Source organism: Balearica regulorum, chromosome 19 (assembly GCF_011004875.1).
Source record: "Balearica regulorum gibbericeps isolate bBalReg1 chromosome 19, bBalReg1.pri, whole genome shotgun sequence".
Taxonomy (NCBI): Eukaryota; Metazoa; Chordata; class Aves; order Gruiformes; family Gruidae; genus Balearica; species Balearica regulorum.
Window position 1 is genome coordinate 7,526,906 of NC_046202.1, and position 14,916 is coordinate 7,541,821.

Below are 14,916 nucleotides of genomic sequence, written 5' to 3' on the forward strand. Positions count from 1 at the left end.
TGAATGTAAAGCTGGGGCCAGGCTGCTTCAGGCTGTCAGCGTGCTGCTGGACTTATTTACACCTATGGGCCCTTCTTGCTGGTAACTTTGGTATAGTGCAACTCAAAGCACCTCCTCCCATAATCCTCATGTTCTAACGAAATACAGTTTCAGTATAACATCCCAGGATTTTTGTGTATTCCTGTTTGTATGTGGGATGGCAGATTACTGCAGAACACCACTGACATCCATCAACAGCAGTAGATAATAGTGGGGTGAGAGAGGTAGGTCTGTTACACACCTACTGATGGCCAGGGGCTCTCTGGAGTCTTGGACAAACTTTATTTCTTTTTCCTGATACTGTCTTGTTCTGACATTTGTGAATCAGACCAAATGACTGCTTGTTGTTGGAGTATTGCAGGTGCTGAGCCCTGGTGATGCACAGCAAGACCAGGAGATGGCAGCAGTTTAAAGCAGAACCAAAGCTATTGCTAGGCAGACACCTTATTTTGTAACTAGTTCCCTCCTGGCTTTTATCACAGCACTTCTTCATTTTCTTCAGGAATGTAAATATTAGCAGAAAAACATAACAGGAAATCCATCTTAAGCCTTACTGGTCTTTTAATATTTGAGTGGAACAACCTTTCTTTCTTCAAATATTTTAAATCCTCAACCTTCTAGGGTAACTCTTAACCCCATGGAATGATTTTTCTTGTCAATCTACCTGTTATCCACATGGCTTAAATTAGGTTGGTGTCACCTTCTCCCAATTCTTTTTGAGGTGCTGTGGGGTTTTTAATTCTTTCTTGTAGCATTTCATCTTCCTTATGTCCTGCTTGATCACTGTGGTGTGCTGGATCAAAGCTTTCACAGGTGTGGCTGTTCTGCTCCTGTGTTTTCGTGGGTTGTATAGACATAGCGCTTATGTGCTGTCCAATAATATGTCATGTTTTACACCATCTACACATCACAGTTTATTGGGAGAAACACTGTTGTGAATCAATATGGAGTAAACTGAGATAACATAACAAGCTGATTAGTAAATACACCAAGTGCATGCAATATATTTAAACTCTTTGTCCCTGAGTTTTTTTGCCTTTAGCATTTAATAACCTGTGCTAAGAAGGGAATCTGTTGAGCTCTGAGAACTAGAGGTGGCCAGGTCCATCTTGATCTAATCAGAATTCCCTCTAGCAGTATTGGGTCCCTGTAGTTCACAGACTAGACTAAAAACCTGTTGATACAGATCTCGGTGCTTTCTTGTCTCTCCCACTGTGACTGCAAGCCATGTAGGTTCCTTCTCTGCCAGCCAGAACTTCAGCGTGTTTGTTTGGGCTTCCTGGATGACCATATGGAGGAAGAAGGTCTTCATTTTGTTCTTTTTCCTACTAGCTGGCAAGCAGTCTGTCTTTCTGCGATGATGTCCTGAGGAATGAGCCTGTTTAGAAACAGAAGCAGCTTTTGCCTCCTAGGCTGTCGTCCACTGTGTACTTTGGGGGTATTTTATCCCTTGCTGTGTAATAAAGCTGAGAAATGAGTCCCTTGCTGAGAAACTGTTGGTGGTCCTCTGAGTCCCAAAAGGACTTTGTGGGAGGCAGTCTGGGATGTTGTGGGACTTCTCTTGCACAACAGGGGCTGGAACATCACCTTCTTCATGGGTGCAGGAAAGCACTTGTTCCTCACAGGGAAACTTGGACTTCTCACAGCTGTGTGGGTTTTTTCCCCTCTGCATCTGATGTTTTATCTAGTACGAGGAGTGAATCACCATTGCTGGATGAGTTCATGATTCCTGCTCATGCAGGTTGTAAGGAGTTGAAAATTCATATCCTAGTATGGAGCTGAATATTGCTGGGAGCTGTGGGCTGTGCCTCTGCAGTGTGTTGTCAGCCCAGGGCTGTCTCCAAGATAACCTGGCTGTCTCACCAGCTGTAAAGTATTATTCTTCTTTTCAACCTAGGTGTTGCAGAATGAAGGCTGTATCTTGAAGTCCCCCAACCATGTCTGTGTTGGTTCTGTGTGTAGTTTGTTTTTTTTTAATCTTTGTGCTGCAGGTGGAGATAATAATTCCTTCTGGGAGATACCTGATGGTGTTTGTAGGTGGTGTTGGATACGTTACAGTAGATGAGACTGTTGCTTAGGGGCTGATGAAGACCTTTGGGGCTGGTAGGGCATTCCTGCTGTTTACATGAGGCTGCCCAGGAGGGAGAGTAACACTTTTTGCAAAGTAAGCAGACAGCTAGCAGTAGCAAGCTGGAAATTAAATAGGTAGAGGTTGCAGAGGAGACTCTGTAAAACAGCAGCTATGTTAATGTACATGGTGGGATGCTTGAAAGAGGCAACGTGGGAGATTACCGGGGATTTCAGAAGCCAGCTTGGATGTCTATATTGCAGCAGTCAAGACTGCAAAGATTTAAACTGGGGGAGAAGGTAGAGCTGCCATCTGTAATCAACAGGACGGCTTCTAGTTAGCCACTGACCCCGCGTACTCTGCCTGCGGAAATCCGGTTTAGGCTTTGGGCTGAGCTCCTGCAAGGAAGGCTGGAGACTGACTTGCTGAGTAGCTAGGTTTTTTTCCAGATTGTCATCCTAAACAGGTCTGAGGGAATTTCAAGACTATGTGGAACCTGACTTTTTTGTTTTGGTAGGCTTGTGGATGAGGGATGCTGGTCTTGAGCACTTTCCATAGCAGCCATGCTTTTCCCTACCTTTTAAATACTAGCAGTCTGGCAGAGAGATGCAACAAATTTATATGATAATGAATGAATTTCCATGACTCTGCAGAGTCTGTCCTCCCAGACCCCTCATTTATAAAGCTTAATTGACAAATTCATCCATCAGAGACCTGTCATCTTCCAATTGCTTCTACCAGCATGTGTCTAATTTCCAAAGCGTTAGTCTTGCCGAATAGATCATTCCAGGACCTCTAATATCAATCAGAGTGCTGGGGAATTTTTCTGACATGTGTCTAGATGTTACATTTTCAATCGGAACAGACACTTCTAGCTATTGACAAGTGCTATTTGTCACAAAGCACTGGGGCTATGATGTTTTGTAACTCTGCACCCTCCTTCCTCGGGCCGCATAAGGTTTTTGTTGGTGCTTAGCTGGTGCCTTTCTTCTAAATAGCTGCTTGGATGAAACACAGCCATTTGCCACTGGATGGTGCCAGTGAGAACCTCCACAAGGAAAATTGCAAAGGGCCTTACAAAAAAAACCTGCAAAAGAAACCTCCCTGGTGTGTGATAGGTGCCTGATCCAGGCTGGGATCAGACCACGGTGCTTTCTGGAAGAAGCATAGGGGGTTGCAGGCCCTCGGTGGCTTTCTTGTACAGCTTGGTTTCCTGCAGTGGGGGAGCTCAGCAGTACCAAGGAGAAACCCTTTGTGTTGGAGCCATCCTTGAACAGCTTCTTGCCCACCTTTTACAAAAGGTTCACCCATTGGGGGAAAGTATGGTTTCCTGTCTTACAACGAACGCATTCTGATTTTGCAAGGACGTGAGAGCAGGAGTGGTGCTTTAGCATGTCAAAGTGGCATTTTTCTGCAGTGCATAGTAGGAGCAGGGAAGGGCAAAAACCAGTTAGGGGAAGCACACTGTGGGAAGCGTAACACTGACTGACTTTACGTTGCCACCTCCAGAAAAATTCATCCCTCTTGCAAAAAGCAAGCAGGAGGTCTTCCCCACCCAGGCAATTTTCGAGACGTGGTCAGGAACTGATCACGTATCCAGCAGTGCAGTTCCAGACTTTTAGGCGCTAAAGTACAACCTCCTGCAATGGAATTAGTAGAAGATGAATGACTTACCCAGAGCCCTGGAAATCTGTCACAATTAAGGCTGAGCAGGTGAGCTGTTACTACTTTCCAAGACTATTCATAGACAGGGGATGTGTTAGTCTCCCAGGGTTCTAATTTAAAGCCATACATGTTACAGGCATTAATGGTGTGAGAGGTTCATATAGGCTCTCTGACTGCCTGCTTGGGCCATTTTAATAGTTCATAGACCATTTCTAGGGAGGCTTGTAGATGAAAGATATAATTAACTTGAACCACGTAAGGGTCACGTGCTCAGGAGTGAGAGCTTGTCTGTGTTGGTACTTGTTAGGGACCTTTCAGGCACACAGCATCATTGGTGGCCGTGAAAATGAGTGGCCTTGTGAAATATCCATCCATGCGGATGCCCCTAATATCCCATCTAGGAGTCTCTGCTTAATGACACGAACGGACCGTGCATGCTCAGCGTGCTCTTTGAAAATGTCAGCACTTCTCCATTCTCAAAAACATCATGTGGTGCCTAGCTCCCTTGAGGGTAGGAGCCCCCAGCTATGTGGGGAAGGCAGCCTTTCCTCAGCATCTTTTCGGGGCCTCTTAATTTTTCCTCCTTTTCTTCATTTTCTCTTCATTTTAATGGGATGGTGAGCCAGAGGTTCCTGTTTTAAGCAGCAGAACGTTGTATTTCATTAACTCCATTACACACTTGGTTTAATTTCCAATTAGCCTGGGATGCTAGCAAAATAATCTGATTGCTTTGACTGTTTGGTGTTCTAGATCTGCCTAGCTTCCCTCCTGTCCCCCCACCCCCTGCAAAGCTTTTCCGTGTGGGTTGATAGGCAGACACTCAGGTTTTCACCCACCCCCTTTCCTCCTTGTTAATGTATTTTATACCATTTGCTCCAAGCTAAAGGTTTGAGCTGCCAGAAGGAATAACTGGCAAATCAGCGTTCCTACCTCTGCAGCTCTCTGCGAGGTCAGATCTGTCTCTGGCTGTAGAGGGGGTTTGTCTGTAGGTGGGTTTAAAAATGTTGGATTCTTGTTAAATCTGTAATGTAGTTCTAAGGGCAGGATTTTATTTTTTCTTTAATAAGAACCTGTAAGATTTAGTTATCTTCATCCCAATGACACTTTTCTGAGAGTCTAAATTTGTTGGGAAATTCCAGCCAAAAAGCAGGTTTATTGTCGTTTGGCTCAACTGTGCTCTAACGGGATGTCGGTGTGACTGCATTTGAGTAATGTTGAAGTGTACCCAGGGTGAACTGATTTAAGTCAGCAAGCCAGGGACCTATTATTATTAAATCTTCAATCTGCTCTACATTTGTACTTTCTAGGTGTTTTTTTTAGGCTGATTCTCATTGGCCAGGTAGCTGTTAGCTTAAAGTCTGTATTCTTAATTGCGAGTCAAGTGAGGCATTTTGCCATGGAGTTAACTTATAAGTTTAAGCTTTTAAAGGCTTTTCATGTTCATTAATTGTTTTGGCTCACATACTTGTGGCTAGTGGGTTGACCTTGGGTTTTTTTTTCATTATTTTTGAGAACTAGAATCTATACTAGATGTTAGTTTCTTGCTTTTAGTCTCCTTCCAATCTGTGAAATAAGTTATCCAACTTCTGGTTGGTTTCTCATCAAAATGAACTTGTTACATGTTGTGAAAAGCAGAGAATACTTTGTTTGCTAAAGAAGCTTATGGTGCTTTTTCCTCAGCCAAGGTATGGCATTGGCTGTGAAACTTTTCCAGTTCCGTGGAGGACTCTGTCCTACACCACTTGTAAAGCTTTAGCTTTACTTCTGATATGTCCCCCAGCAGTACATAATCATTGCTACTTATTTTCAAAGTAAAAAAAAAAACCCACACTCAGTTATTACTTGGTACCTTCTAATTGCTGTTCGATGCCGTTGGACTTCACTATCTTGCGTTGCTCTGTTAAGGAGAAGTATCAACCAAGTTGAAGACATAAGGTTCAGCTTTGATGTTGTAGATTTTATTTGGCCAAAACATCTTTCTAAATATTTCCAGTGGCACTTATGTGACTGCCAAAGTATATACTAGGTTACCAGGTGATGTACTACATGAATTGGTGTTGGCTGGTTCTTCATGGACTCTTTTCCCATACCTGAGCAGTAACTGTTAGTATCCCAAACTGTGGACAACACTTCAATCTTTGTTTGCATGTTGCCTGAGCCATCACTTAGAACTGTCAGCAAAGTAGGAGTCGTGTACTGGAATGAAACCATGCAGTGCCGGCTTGTGTTGCTCTATGTTCCTGTCTCGTAATGAAGCCAATGGCAGTGCCAATGAGGAGAGGTGAGCGTGCCTACTTGAACCAGTGTTTATGTTGGACTCGTTCCTGAAATCTGTTTTCATTTCAACTGTGCTGCGGCTGTGTAAAAAGCCTTGAAGATGCTAATTATTTTTGTTGGCATACCATAACATATCAATATGTTCAGTGCAAATCGCCAGCAAGTATTTTTTTTTTAATAAATGTTGCTTAAAGTTTGAAGATATTCCCCATCCCTTCCCTTATCCCCTTTTGCTTCATTTATCTTCTTGTCACCAAGTCGACAGCAGCCCTGTTCTGCTAAGGTAGAAGGTGAGGACCACATGTAATTGCAGGCTATGAGATTGTATATCCCAGGCCGTCTGGCAGAACTGAGCTGCCACCGAACATTTCATAGCCCATTTTTCTAACACCCAAGGAGGCCACAGCCCATACTCCTGAGTGCATCTTGCCATCTGACGCTCTTTCTCATGGATACCTTTAACAGAAATCCGACATCTAGTGGGTTGCCATGTAGTGTCCTGTCCTCAGCTTTAATTTGGACGCTTGCATTTATGCTGCCATGCTAGTTCCTGAAAAGAGTACAGGAAGATCCTAAAAGCAAGACCTCGTTCACAGTCAGGTCTCTGGGTTGGAGCTACTGTGTACCAGGCAGCCCATGGTAACAGCATTTCTGTGCATCCTTTGCCTGTGGCAAACTCAAAGTGATAGACTTCACTTATTCCCCAACGAAAGAAAGTTAAGCGCAGCTGCTTTGACTTATACTTGCCCCAGGGTTTAGGAAACCCACATGGCCCAATTACTGCAAGGAAGGCGCTGTGAGTGCATTTGCCAAAGCTCAGCCCTATTCCTTAGTACAACTGACAGGTACATTTCTGCGATGCTTTGGCTCTGTCACTTTAATTACTTCAATGTTTTTTTTCCAAGTCCTCATTTCATTTTATAAGTGTTTTTTCATATGGTTTTGAACTTGTCAGTTGCTTTTAGAATTTGTCTTTACTTGTAAACTTGCAAAATATAATGAAATTAAAACTGTATTTTTACTTCTGTTTTATGCTGTGTCATATTAACCATTCAGGAATTAGGCAAATTAAATAATGGGAAGAATAAGCAGCACATCTTAATAAGTTACTCATTAAAACAGTACAAGAAGACAGCAGTTCTGATTGCTAATGATTTTGGTAACAGAAGGCTCATTCAGCTAATGAAATTCATAAAATCTTGGATCAAAATCCTATCTCTGACCTCTAGGTGTGAAATGCAAAACAATCAACATTACTGTGCTTGTGCAATGACTTTGGAATATATTGGTTTAATGACAAGCGGTGATGGAAACAATGCAGAGAATTTTCTGGTCGCGCTGTTCTTGTTTTCAGTGTTCTATATCAAAAGCGTCTTTAGTCATCCAAAGAATCAGACGATTAGAGATAAGATGTTTCTTTGCCGTAATCCCATAGAAAATAATGCTATAAATCTTCACTTTAGCAGGTATGAATTGTGAGTTGGGCTGGGCATGATATACATTGCAAAATAACCTGAAAGTGCCTTTTCATAGGGTATATCAGATTTGTGTGTCAAACTCAGGCTTAAATCCCTATTCTAGTTAAAAAAATCAGACTTTTGTCTCGTCAGTAAGTTTTCTATTTTTGTCTATATATTCTGCAACTCTTCTATTTTAAAAGTCTTCACATGGCATCTGTTAGAATAACTGTTGAACTTGAGTACGGAACTAAGAATTATAAATTTGTGTTGCACTCCCACTTCTCACTCTTGTCAAGCTGGACCCTGAACCTCATCTCTGCTTCCTTTCATCCAAGCTTAGAAAAGAGAAGACCTTATACAGTCTTCAGTGTAGCAAGAATATTTTCGGTGATGAGTTGTGCTGAGTGCTTGCACAAGGGGGACTCCATAAAGCAGACAAATGGCTGCTATGGAGACTATTTGGAACTGAAATATATGTTATTAAAAATTTAGCTGGAGTTGTCCATGTTAGGAAAATTGTGTGTTTGCTTTCAAACCAGGTGACCTGACAGAATTGCTACGGAGCTGAAGGCTGGCACCTGACATCTCCTCTTACCAAGGAGATGGTGGTTCTCATTTAGGATCACGTTGAGCAGTGTGTCATGGGACTACTGAGGGGAAATTAGGCAGGCATCCATCCTGAATGAGATGGGCAATTAGAGGTTTTGAGACCTTCACTATATCAGTTGAGCATCTCCTGGAAGTCGGGAGTCTGCAGGAAGGTGAGATGTTCTTGTTCCGTGTGGACACTCTCTGATGGCATCTCTAACTCCCTCCAGAGTAAAGTCTCTTGTGAGGTGCTGGTCCTAGGCCCCCATTCTGTCCAGAGGCAACTTTAACTTTTGTTTATCGTCACCAAAAATACTTTCAAGTTGTAATTTCTCTAGCAAAATGCTCTTTGCAGCCATGCTGGCTTTTCATGTTTCCTGTGTGTGTCAGCAGCCCCCTCCTGCTGCGATGCTATTCTGTTACTTCTTCCCCAAGAGAGACTTCACATTTTGGCAAAGAGCAAGGTTACAGTCAAGCTTTGGGCCCTCCAGGTTGTTAATGAGGTTGTACTGGGTCCCTGAAGGCTCGGATGACTGATGTGGTGGCTGCTGCTGAGCAGCTGATAGCACGCACCAGGATCTCCGTCTTTGTTTCCCATGTGTAACCCATGCTAAGCCCAAGTTAATCCCTGCCAAGCCACTGATGGCATGCTAGCAAAGAACACATCTTGTCTCTTCTCCCAGGTGGTAGCGAATGCTGTGGCTGCCTTGTCGGAAATCAGTGAATCACATCCCAACAGCAACCTGCTGGATTTGAACCCTCAGAACATTAACAAGCTGCTGACCGCTTTAAATGAGTGCACGGAGTGGGGCCAGATCTTCATCCTGGACTGTCTGTCCAACTACAACCCCAAGGATGATCGCGAAGCTCAGAGGTATGCTTGTTCCTGCTCTTTGCATGGGCTATTTAAAGTTAGTTGGTAGCAGGGCACTTGCAGGCTTCTGGTAGTGTTGTAACTCTGACAAGGGTTTGAAATTACAGAGGTCTCTGTTTAGGTCTGTAACATCGCAAATAAGACTTGAAGTAAAAGAGGTTTGAAAGGGCGGCAACTTTTGGTGGTTTGGACTGATGCTGGAAACCTTCCCCTTCCCTTTGCAGAAACACTTTCTCTGGTTATCATTAGGGTTTTGGGTTTTTCTACTTTTTTGTATTTAAAAGGCTAGTTCTTATGGGAACTGGCACTACTGAGAAGTGATAAGCCCAAGACCAAACCTATAACAATGGTTGACCTATCCGGAAGCATTGTTTGGAGGATTTTCTGTTTTAAAGCAGAGATTTCAAATCTGGTTTTGCTACTTTGAGAAGCAAGAAGTCTTTATAGGTTTGGGGGCTTCCAAAGTACTGCAGGTCTGAGGCCGGAGTATTTTTTCCAACTGAAAACTAGTCTGTGATACGATAGAACTGAAAATAAAGGTAAGAAATTATTTTTCTTATCACTCCAAATTCACCCTTGTGCTTTTACCTTTAGCTGCAATGAGTAAACCTAAATACAAAGACTTAGGGTTTAGGTAGAGGGGTTAATTTGTGGACTTCAAGCCGCCTCCTCATCTGTGTCCAGAATAACAAAAAATCAGATTCTGTACCCAAGAGAACAAGGAACTAGCAAGGAAAATTACTTGGAACAGAGGAATTCTCAGACTTGATATATTTCATGTAGATGAGAGGGGTGGAGGGGGAGGAAAGGGCACAAGCCCTCACGCACAATCCTGGGTAGGTCTTGTTGGATTTGATGGGTTTCTTCAGTGACTCTTGAGGCACAACAGATAATCCACTGTTTTTAAAAAGCTTGCCATTAGTTTTGCTGATTTTTTTTTTTCCTCCTCTCCACCTCCTTCCCCCTTGTGCTCTGTTTCTGTGCCAGAAACAGCTATTAATGAGTGCTAGAAACCTGCAGAGATCTCCAGGGTGTCAGGCCAGTATTATCCTAGCTTTGTCAGAAAGGGACCGCTAGTTCCAACAACTGTGAACATGTCCCAGTCCCTCATCTGTAATTCCTCTGAAGAGTGGTGTATAAAACTGGATGGGCAGTAACTACTGTTACTCCTTTTGTGTGGAGTTTAACTCTCGGATCCTGCCTGATCTCAGGTAGAATGACAGCACCTGGGTTTGTATAGTGTTCTCCTTCACAGCAAGGCTGGTGTCATTACCCCTGTGTGTGGAGAAACTGAGGCACAGAGAGGTGAAGCAGCCAGGTGACCTTGGGCAGCCGCAGCTGGGGACTGCCCCTGGCTTTGACTTAGGGATTCCTCTGCTCTTCACTCGGCCATGCTGCTTCCCTCCCAGCAGATCTTTCAGGGAAGGAAACTTTGAGTCACAGATGGGAATAAGATTGTTCTGGGTTAGCAATATGCAGGAGGGGGTGGGAAGAAACTTGACAGCTGCTGTAAGAAAGACCATATGAACTCAAACTTCCTTTCTGCTTGGGATGGGTTGTTTAGGATGCTGTTGATTATAGGATCTAGTGAGGCAAGTGGTGAAGCTGAGATTTGAGAGGGTATTTAGGTCACTCTTTCTCTATATCTTCAGAGTAACAGAGAACTCTTTTTTGCAGAAATAAATGGTTGAAGTGGCAGCAAACTCCCCAAGCAAGCCAGAAGTGTGTATTGCCTCTGAATGATTATATGGGGGCTAAAGTGTTTTTCTGATAGCTGTTTTGTTAAAGTTGTGTTTGTAAGTGACAGACGAGATCACAGAAATAGAGAATACCACCAGGCAAAGGCAGAAAAAGCTAGTAGCTGAACATGCGTTGGGACTGTAGTGCTGAGAGCTGGAAGAGTTCCTGAGCTCACTGTGGCAGGAGAGAAACTTGAAGCTGTGAGAGAAGTCATCTTGTTTGCTTCCTGCTGTGTTCAGGAAAGCAGGACTTTCTTGTTCTCTGTGAACAAAACCAAATCAAAGAAGTGTCTGAGGAAGCTGTTTATAGCTAAATCCCCTAAATTCAGATAAGGTCTGGAATATTTGCCATTCTGAAATAAATGTGAACCCTTTTCTTACTCCTCTGTTTCCAGTATTTGTGAACGGGTGACCCCTCGGCTGTCTCACGCCAACTCGGCAGTGGTGCTGTCAGCGGTGAAGGTCTTGATGAAGTTCCTGGAACTCCTTCCCAAGGACTCTGACTATTACAACATGCTGCTGAAGAAACTTGCCCCTCCACTGGTAACCCTGCTGTCTGGAGAGCCTGAAGTTCAGTATGTTGCCCTGAGGAACATCAACTTGATTGTGCAGAAAAGGTGAAGGCTCACGGGGGTGTTATTCCTGGGTTGTCAAAGGGCGTCTGGTTATCTCAGACCTTCTGATATTTCCATGTGCACAGCACTTCGTTTAATCCAGGGTCAATCCCGTGAGGGATGGATTAAAGTGTCTCATGACTCTGGTAGCCTGAATTAATTTTCTTTACAGCATATTTGTGATACCAGTATCATACAGTGGTTCTTTACCTGCCTCTCTCTTCACTGCCTTTTGAAGAACAGTAAGAACTGCCCTCTCATTAGACCATAAATCAGATTGCAAATAGGAAGGAGGGTGTAACGGTACAGTTCACAGTGACCCGTAGAAACGCAATGTGCCTATGCTGTTCTCTTCAGCATAGAACCACCAGGCTGGTGACATACTGATGTACAACGGGTTGGGGCTTTTTTTCCCCAGTTTACTCCCACGTGCATGTTTAAATACTGTTGTTCCTTGCTGGAAAGGTGGGATAGGTTGGATAGCACTTTGTGATTGTATTCAGGGCAGAGTTACTGTGCACTGGCATCTTGCAAGTGAAAGCAGAAAATGAGTTTGTAGGTGGGTTTTGCATTGAGATGAGGATGTTATTCTTTCACTGAAAGCACTGATGTCCTCTGACTGTCTGCAGTGGTTGGCTCAGCAGTTCAAATGAAGGAGGTAGAGATGTAGGCACAGAGAGACTTGAATTCTGCATTTTGCATTTAAATGATCTTTTTTTCCAGCCTTCTAACTTTCTTCAAGTCATTATTCTCATATATTCCTTTGCATGTCCTGGACACAAAGCGACCCCATTGTGGTTCTCAGTGAATGTTTGTGTAGATTTCTGATAAAAGATACCTTTGGTTAGGATAGAGCTCATTGTTTTTACCAGTCTTGTGTTAAACAATGTTATATTCCCTCTAGGCCTGAAATCCTGAAGCAGGAAATCAAGGTGTTCTTTGTGAAGTACAACGACCCCATCTATGTCAAACTGGAGAAACTAGACATCATGATCCGCCTGGCTTCCCAAGCAAACATTGCCCAGGTCAGCTGAGCAAGTTCTGATGTGTCCTGCATGTGTTCTGGGGATGGAAAACCTTCTCATGGTCCTTGCATGAGGATGTATGCAACTACTGCTAGTGTTGTCCTGGCCTTTAGGCATCACTGTCCCTGGTATAGTTGCTCTTTGCAGCTACTTAACGGGAGGTGATGGAGTTTCCTCCATAATTTAAATAAGAATAGCATGGTTTGTCTTGCATCTTGACCCTTAGGTACATCTTGTTTTACAGATTACACTTCCAGGAGGAGAGCTGATGAGTCAAATGAGTCACTGCTAGTGCTAAGGTTGGAATGAGAGGCTTGTTTCAAGTGAGAGGTGTGCCTGTGGAGGCATTCAGAAAGGCCAAACATTACTGAAGTGTGAATTTCAAGTTTATTAGTTAAATTCTAAACCTTGCACAGGCACTCTTCAGAGCTAAAATAACCTTTACTTTGCTTAACTTGCTTCCAGAGTGGAAATTGCACAAAGCTAAACTGATTTGAGACTGCTTTACAGTGTAGATTTTGGATTTGACATAGTTTTAATCCACATTCTTTTCTTGAAGTGTTCTTGAGTGCCACAAGGCCTAACACTAATGCAAAATGATTAGTGCCTCTGGTCAGTGCTATTAATGTCCTATCCTAATTGTCACAAAGCAATTTCATTTAATGTGACACTTTTAAGCACCTCTCTTCAGCTCTCTCCTCTGATATTTTTTGGAACAGAGCAAGGTAATTCACGCCCCTTTTGTGCTAGGGACAGGGAAAACATTTTAAAAATCAGTTTCCATGAGAATATCTTCAGAATTTTCTATTTACTCTTGATAGGCTCCATACCAATTTTAATGCATAATGTTTAGATAATGCAGGTTGTTTGGGTGAAAGGCAGTGGTGTCTGGAGGGCAGAGTCTGGCACTGGGATCTGCAGATTAATCTCTTCCTGGTTCTAAAGAGGCATTCCTAAAACCAACCCAAGTTTCATCAGAAATACTCCCTGAAATGAGACCCAAGGAGAGCAGGCTTCTACCCACATCCTTCCTGTACAGCTTGTCGAGACTCTTCATCTCCGTGCCCGTTCTAGACCAAGGCAGCAGACTAGTTGAATTTGAGGCACTCAGACTCGGGGAGTATTTGAAAAGCATAAGCTGCTAAACCCGGGTGCTCTAAGTACTGTGCAACATAAATCATCCAAGGAAATAATAAAACTTCAAAACACAGATGTCCTGTCTACTCCTTGCGGATTTATTTGTCTGCAGTCTGGCCCTTCAAGGCCCCTTTATCTTGTCATTGTTCTGAGCAATTGGCATCGACTAGAGATTTTTTCAAACAACTGTCTCACTTTGTGCTGTTCATCTGTCCCTTGCAATCTATTTGTGACATCACGATGAAATCCCTGATGTCATGTTTGACATGAGAAACTGAAACAAATGAGATTTTGAGGGAATAGCTTTTTTAAAATCTTTTTTTTCTAATCCAAGTGATTTGTTTAAGATAAAGTAGTTTTTTAGTTAGTGGTCTGTAAGATCACACCAGGTCCTGGTTTAAGCCCTTGTTCAGTTTCCATTAGTAAGAAAACCAGAGACAAAATAGTAAATCTTATTCTTAAGAGGGGAAAAATCTTCACACTGTTATTAATCTCTGTATAGGTGCTCCAGGGTGTCCTCAGATCTCCTCTGCCACCTCCTTTGGATCCAGTAGGGATCCAGAGATTCATCTCTACACTGGAAATGAGAAAGAAAAAATGGTTGTTACTTAGAGCTTTGCATACAGTGAATGTAGAACACTAAGCACAATAAGGTGTGCATAAAAATCTTATGTGCATGGATGTGACTCCCGCTTCACTGCGTTTTCAGTGTAAGAAGGAATGGCAACATTTAAGTTTGGCAGGGCTAATTTTTCCCTCAGCTTTTGTTCAGGGGAATTTGAAAATAATCTAGACCAAACCATCTTTTAGCTTTGGCCACCCTAAACCAACTCTTGCTACCTATTCCAAGCCTGTAGGTTGCAGAGTTTAACTGTGTTAGCTTTGAATGTGTGTGGCTAGCTGTGGAAGAATACATCCTGTTCGTGTTTGGGTACGCAAGTAGCATCATTTGTCAGTGGCAAGTTCTCTCTGTGTGACCCCAGGGACTCACGTCAGTATGCTTTCTCTGCAGGTCCTTGCAGAGCTGAAGGAATATGCTACGGAGGTGGACGTCGACTTTGTGCGCAAGGCTGTGCGAGCAATTGGGCGTTGTGCCATCAAGGTTGAGGCAAGTATCTGAAACTTCAGGTTTTATGTGGCTCTCTGTCTTCAAAAACAATGATGGGCTTCGCCATCTCATTCCCACATTATACAAATTTTCTTTGCCTCTGCATTGGCAATCAAGTAACCTGGATACATCATGCTCATGGGCAAAGCCCCAGCTGAACAGTAGGATTTGTGAGCTCCGGTTGAGTACATCACAGGAGGGTGACGTGCTCTTACCAACCTCAGCCTGCAGGCAGAACGAGGCAGCTAAATCATCCTTGATGGAATATTTTACTGTACTGCCTTCAATGGAACAATGACTGCTTATCTGTGAGGCCCTCCTT

At 43.2% G+C, this 14,916-nt stretch overlaps 1 protein-coding gene across 3 annotated transcripts in view; it reads left to right on the forward strand.

Moving 5' to 3' along the window:
* AP2B1 (adaptor related protein complex 2 subunit beta 1) overlaps positions 1-14,916 on the forward strand; it is a 79,580-nt gene that overhangs the window by 13,392 nt on the left and 51,272 nt on the right. For all 3 annotated transcript variants that reach the window (XM_075771325.1, XM_075771327.1, XM_075771326.1), the window contains exons 6-9: positions 8,781-8,971; positions 11,106-11,327; positions 12,229-12,349; positions 14,499-14,594. In XM_075771325.1, the coding sequence (XP_075627440.1) occupies positions 8,781-8,971; positions 11,106-11,327; positions 12,229-12,349; positions 14,499-14,594 (630 nt within the window). The remainder of the gene's footprint in view (positions 1-8,780; positions 8,972-11,105; positions 11,328-12,228; positions 12,350-14,498; positions 14,595-14,916) is intronic.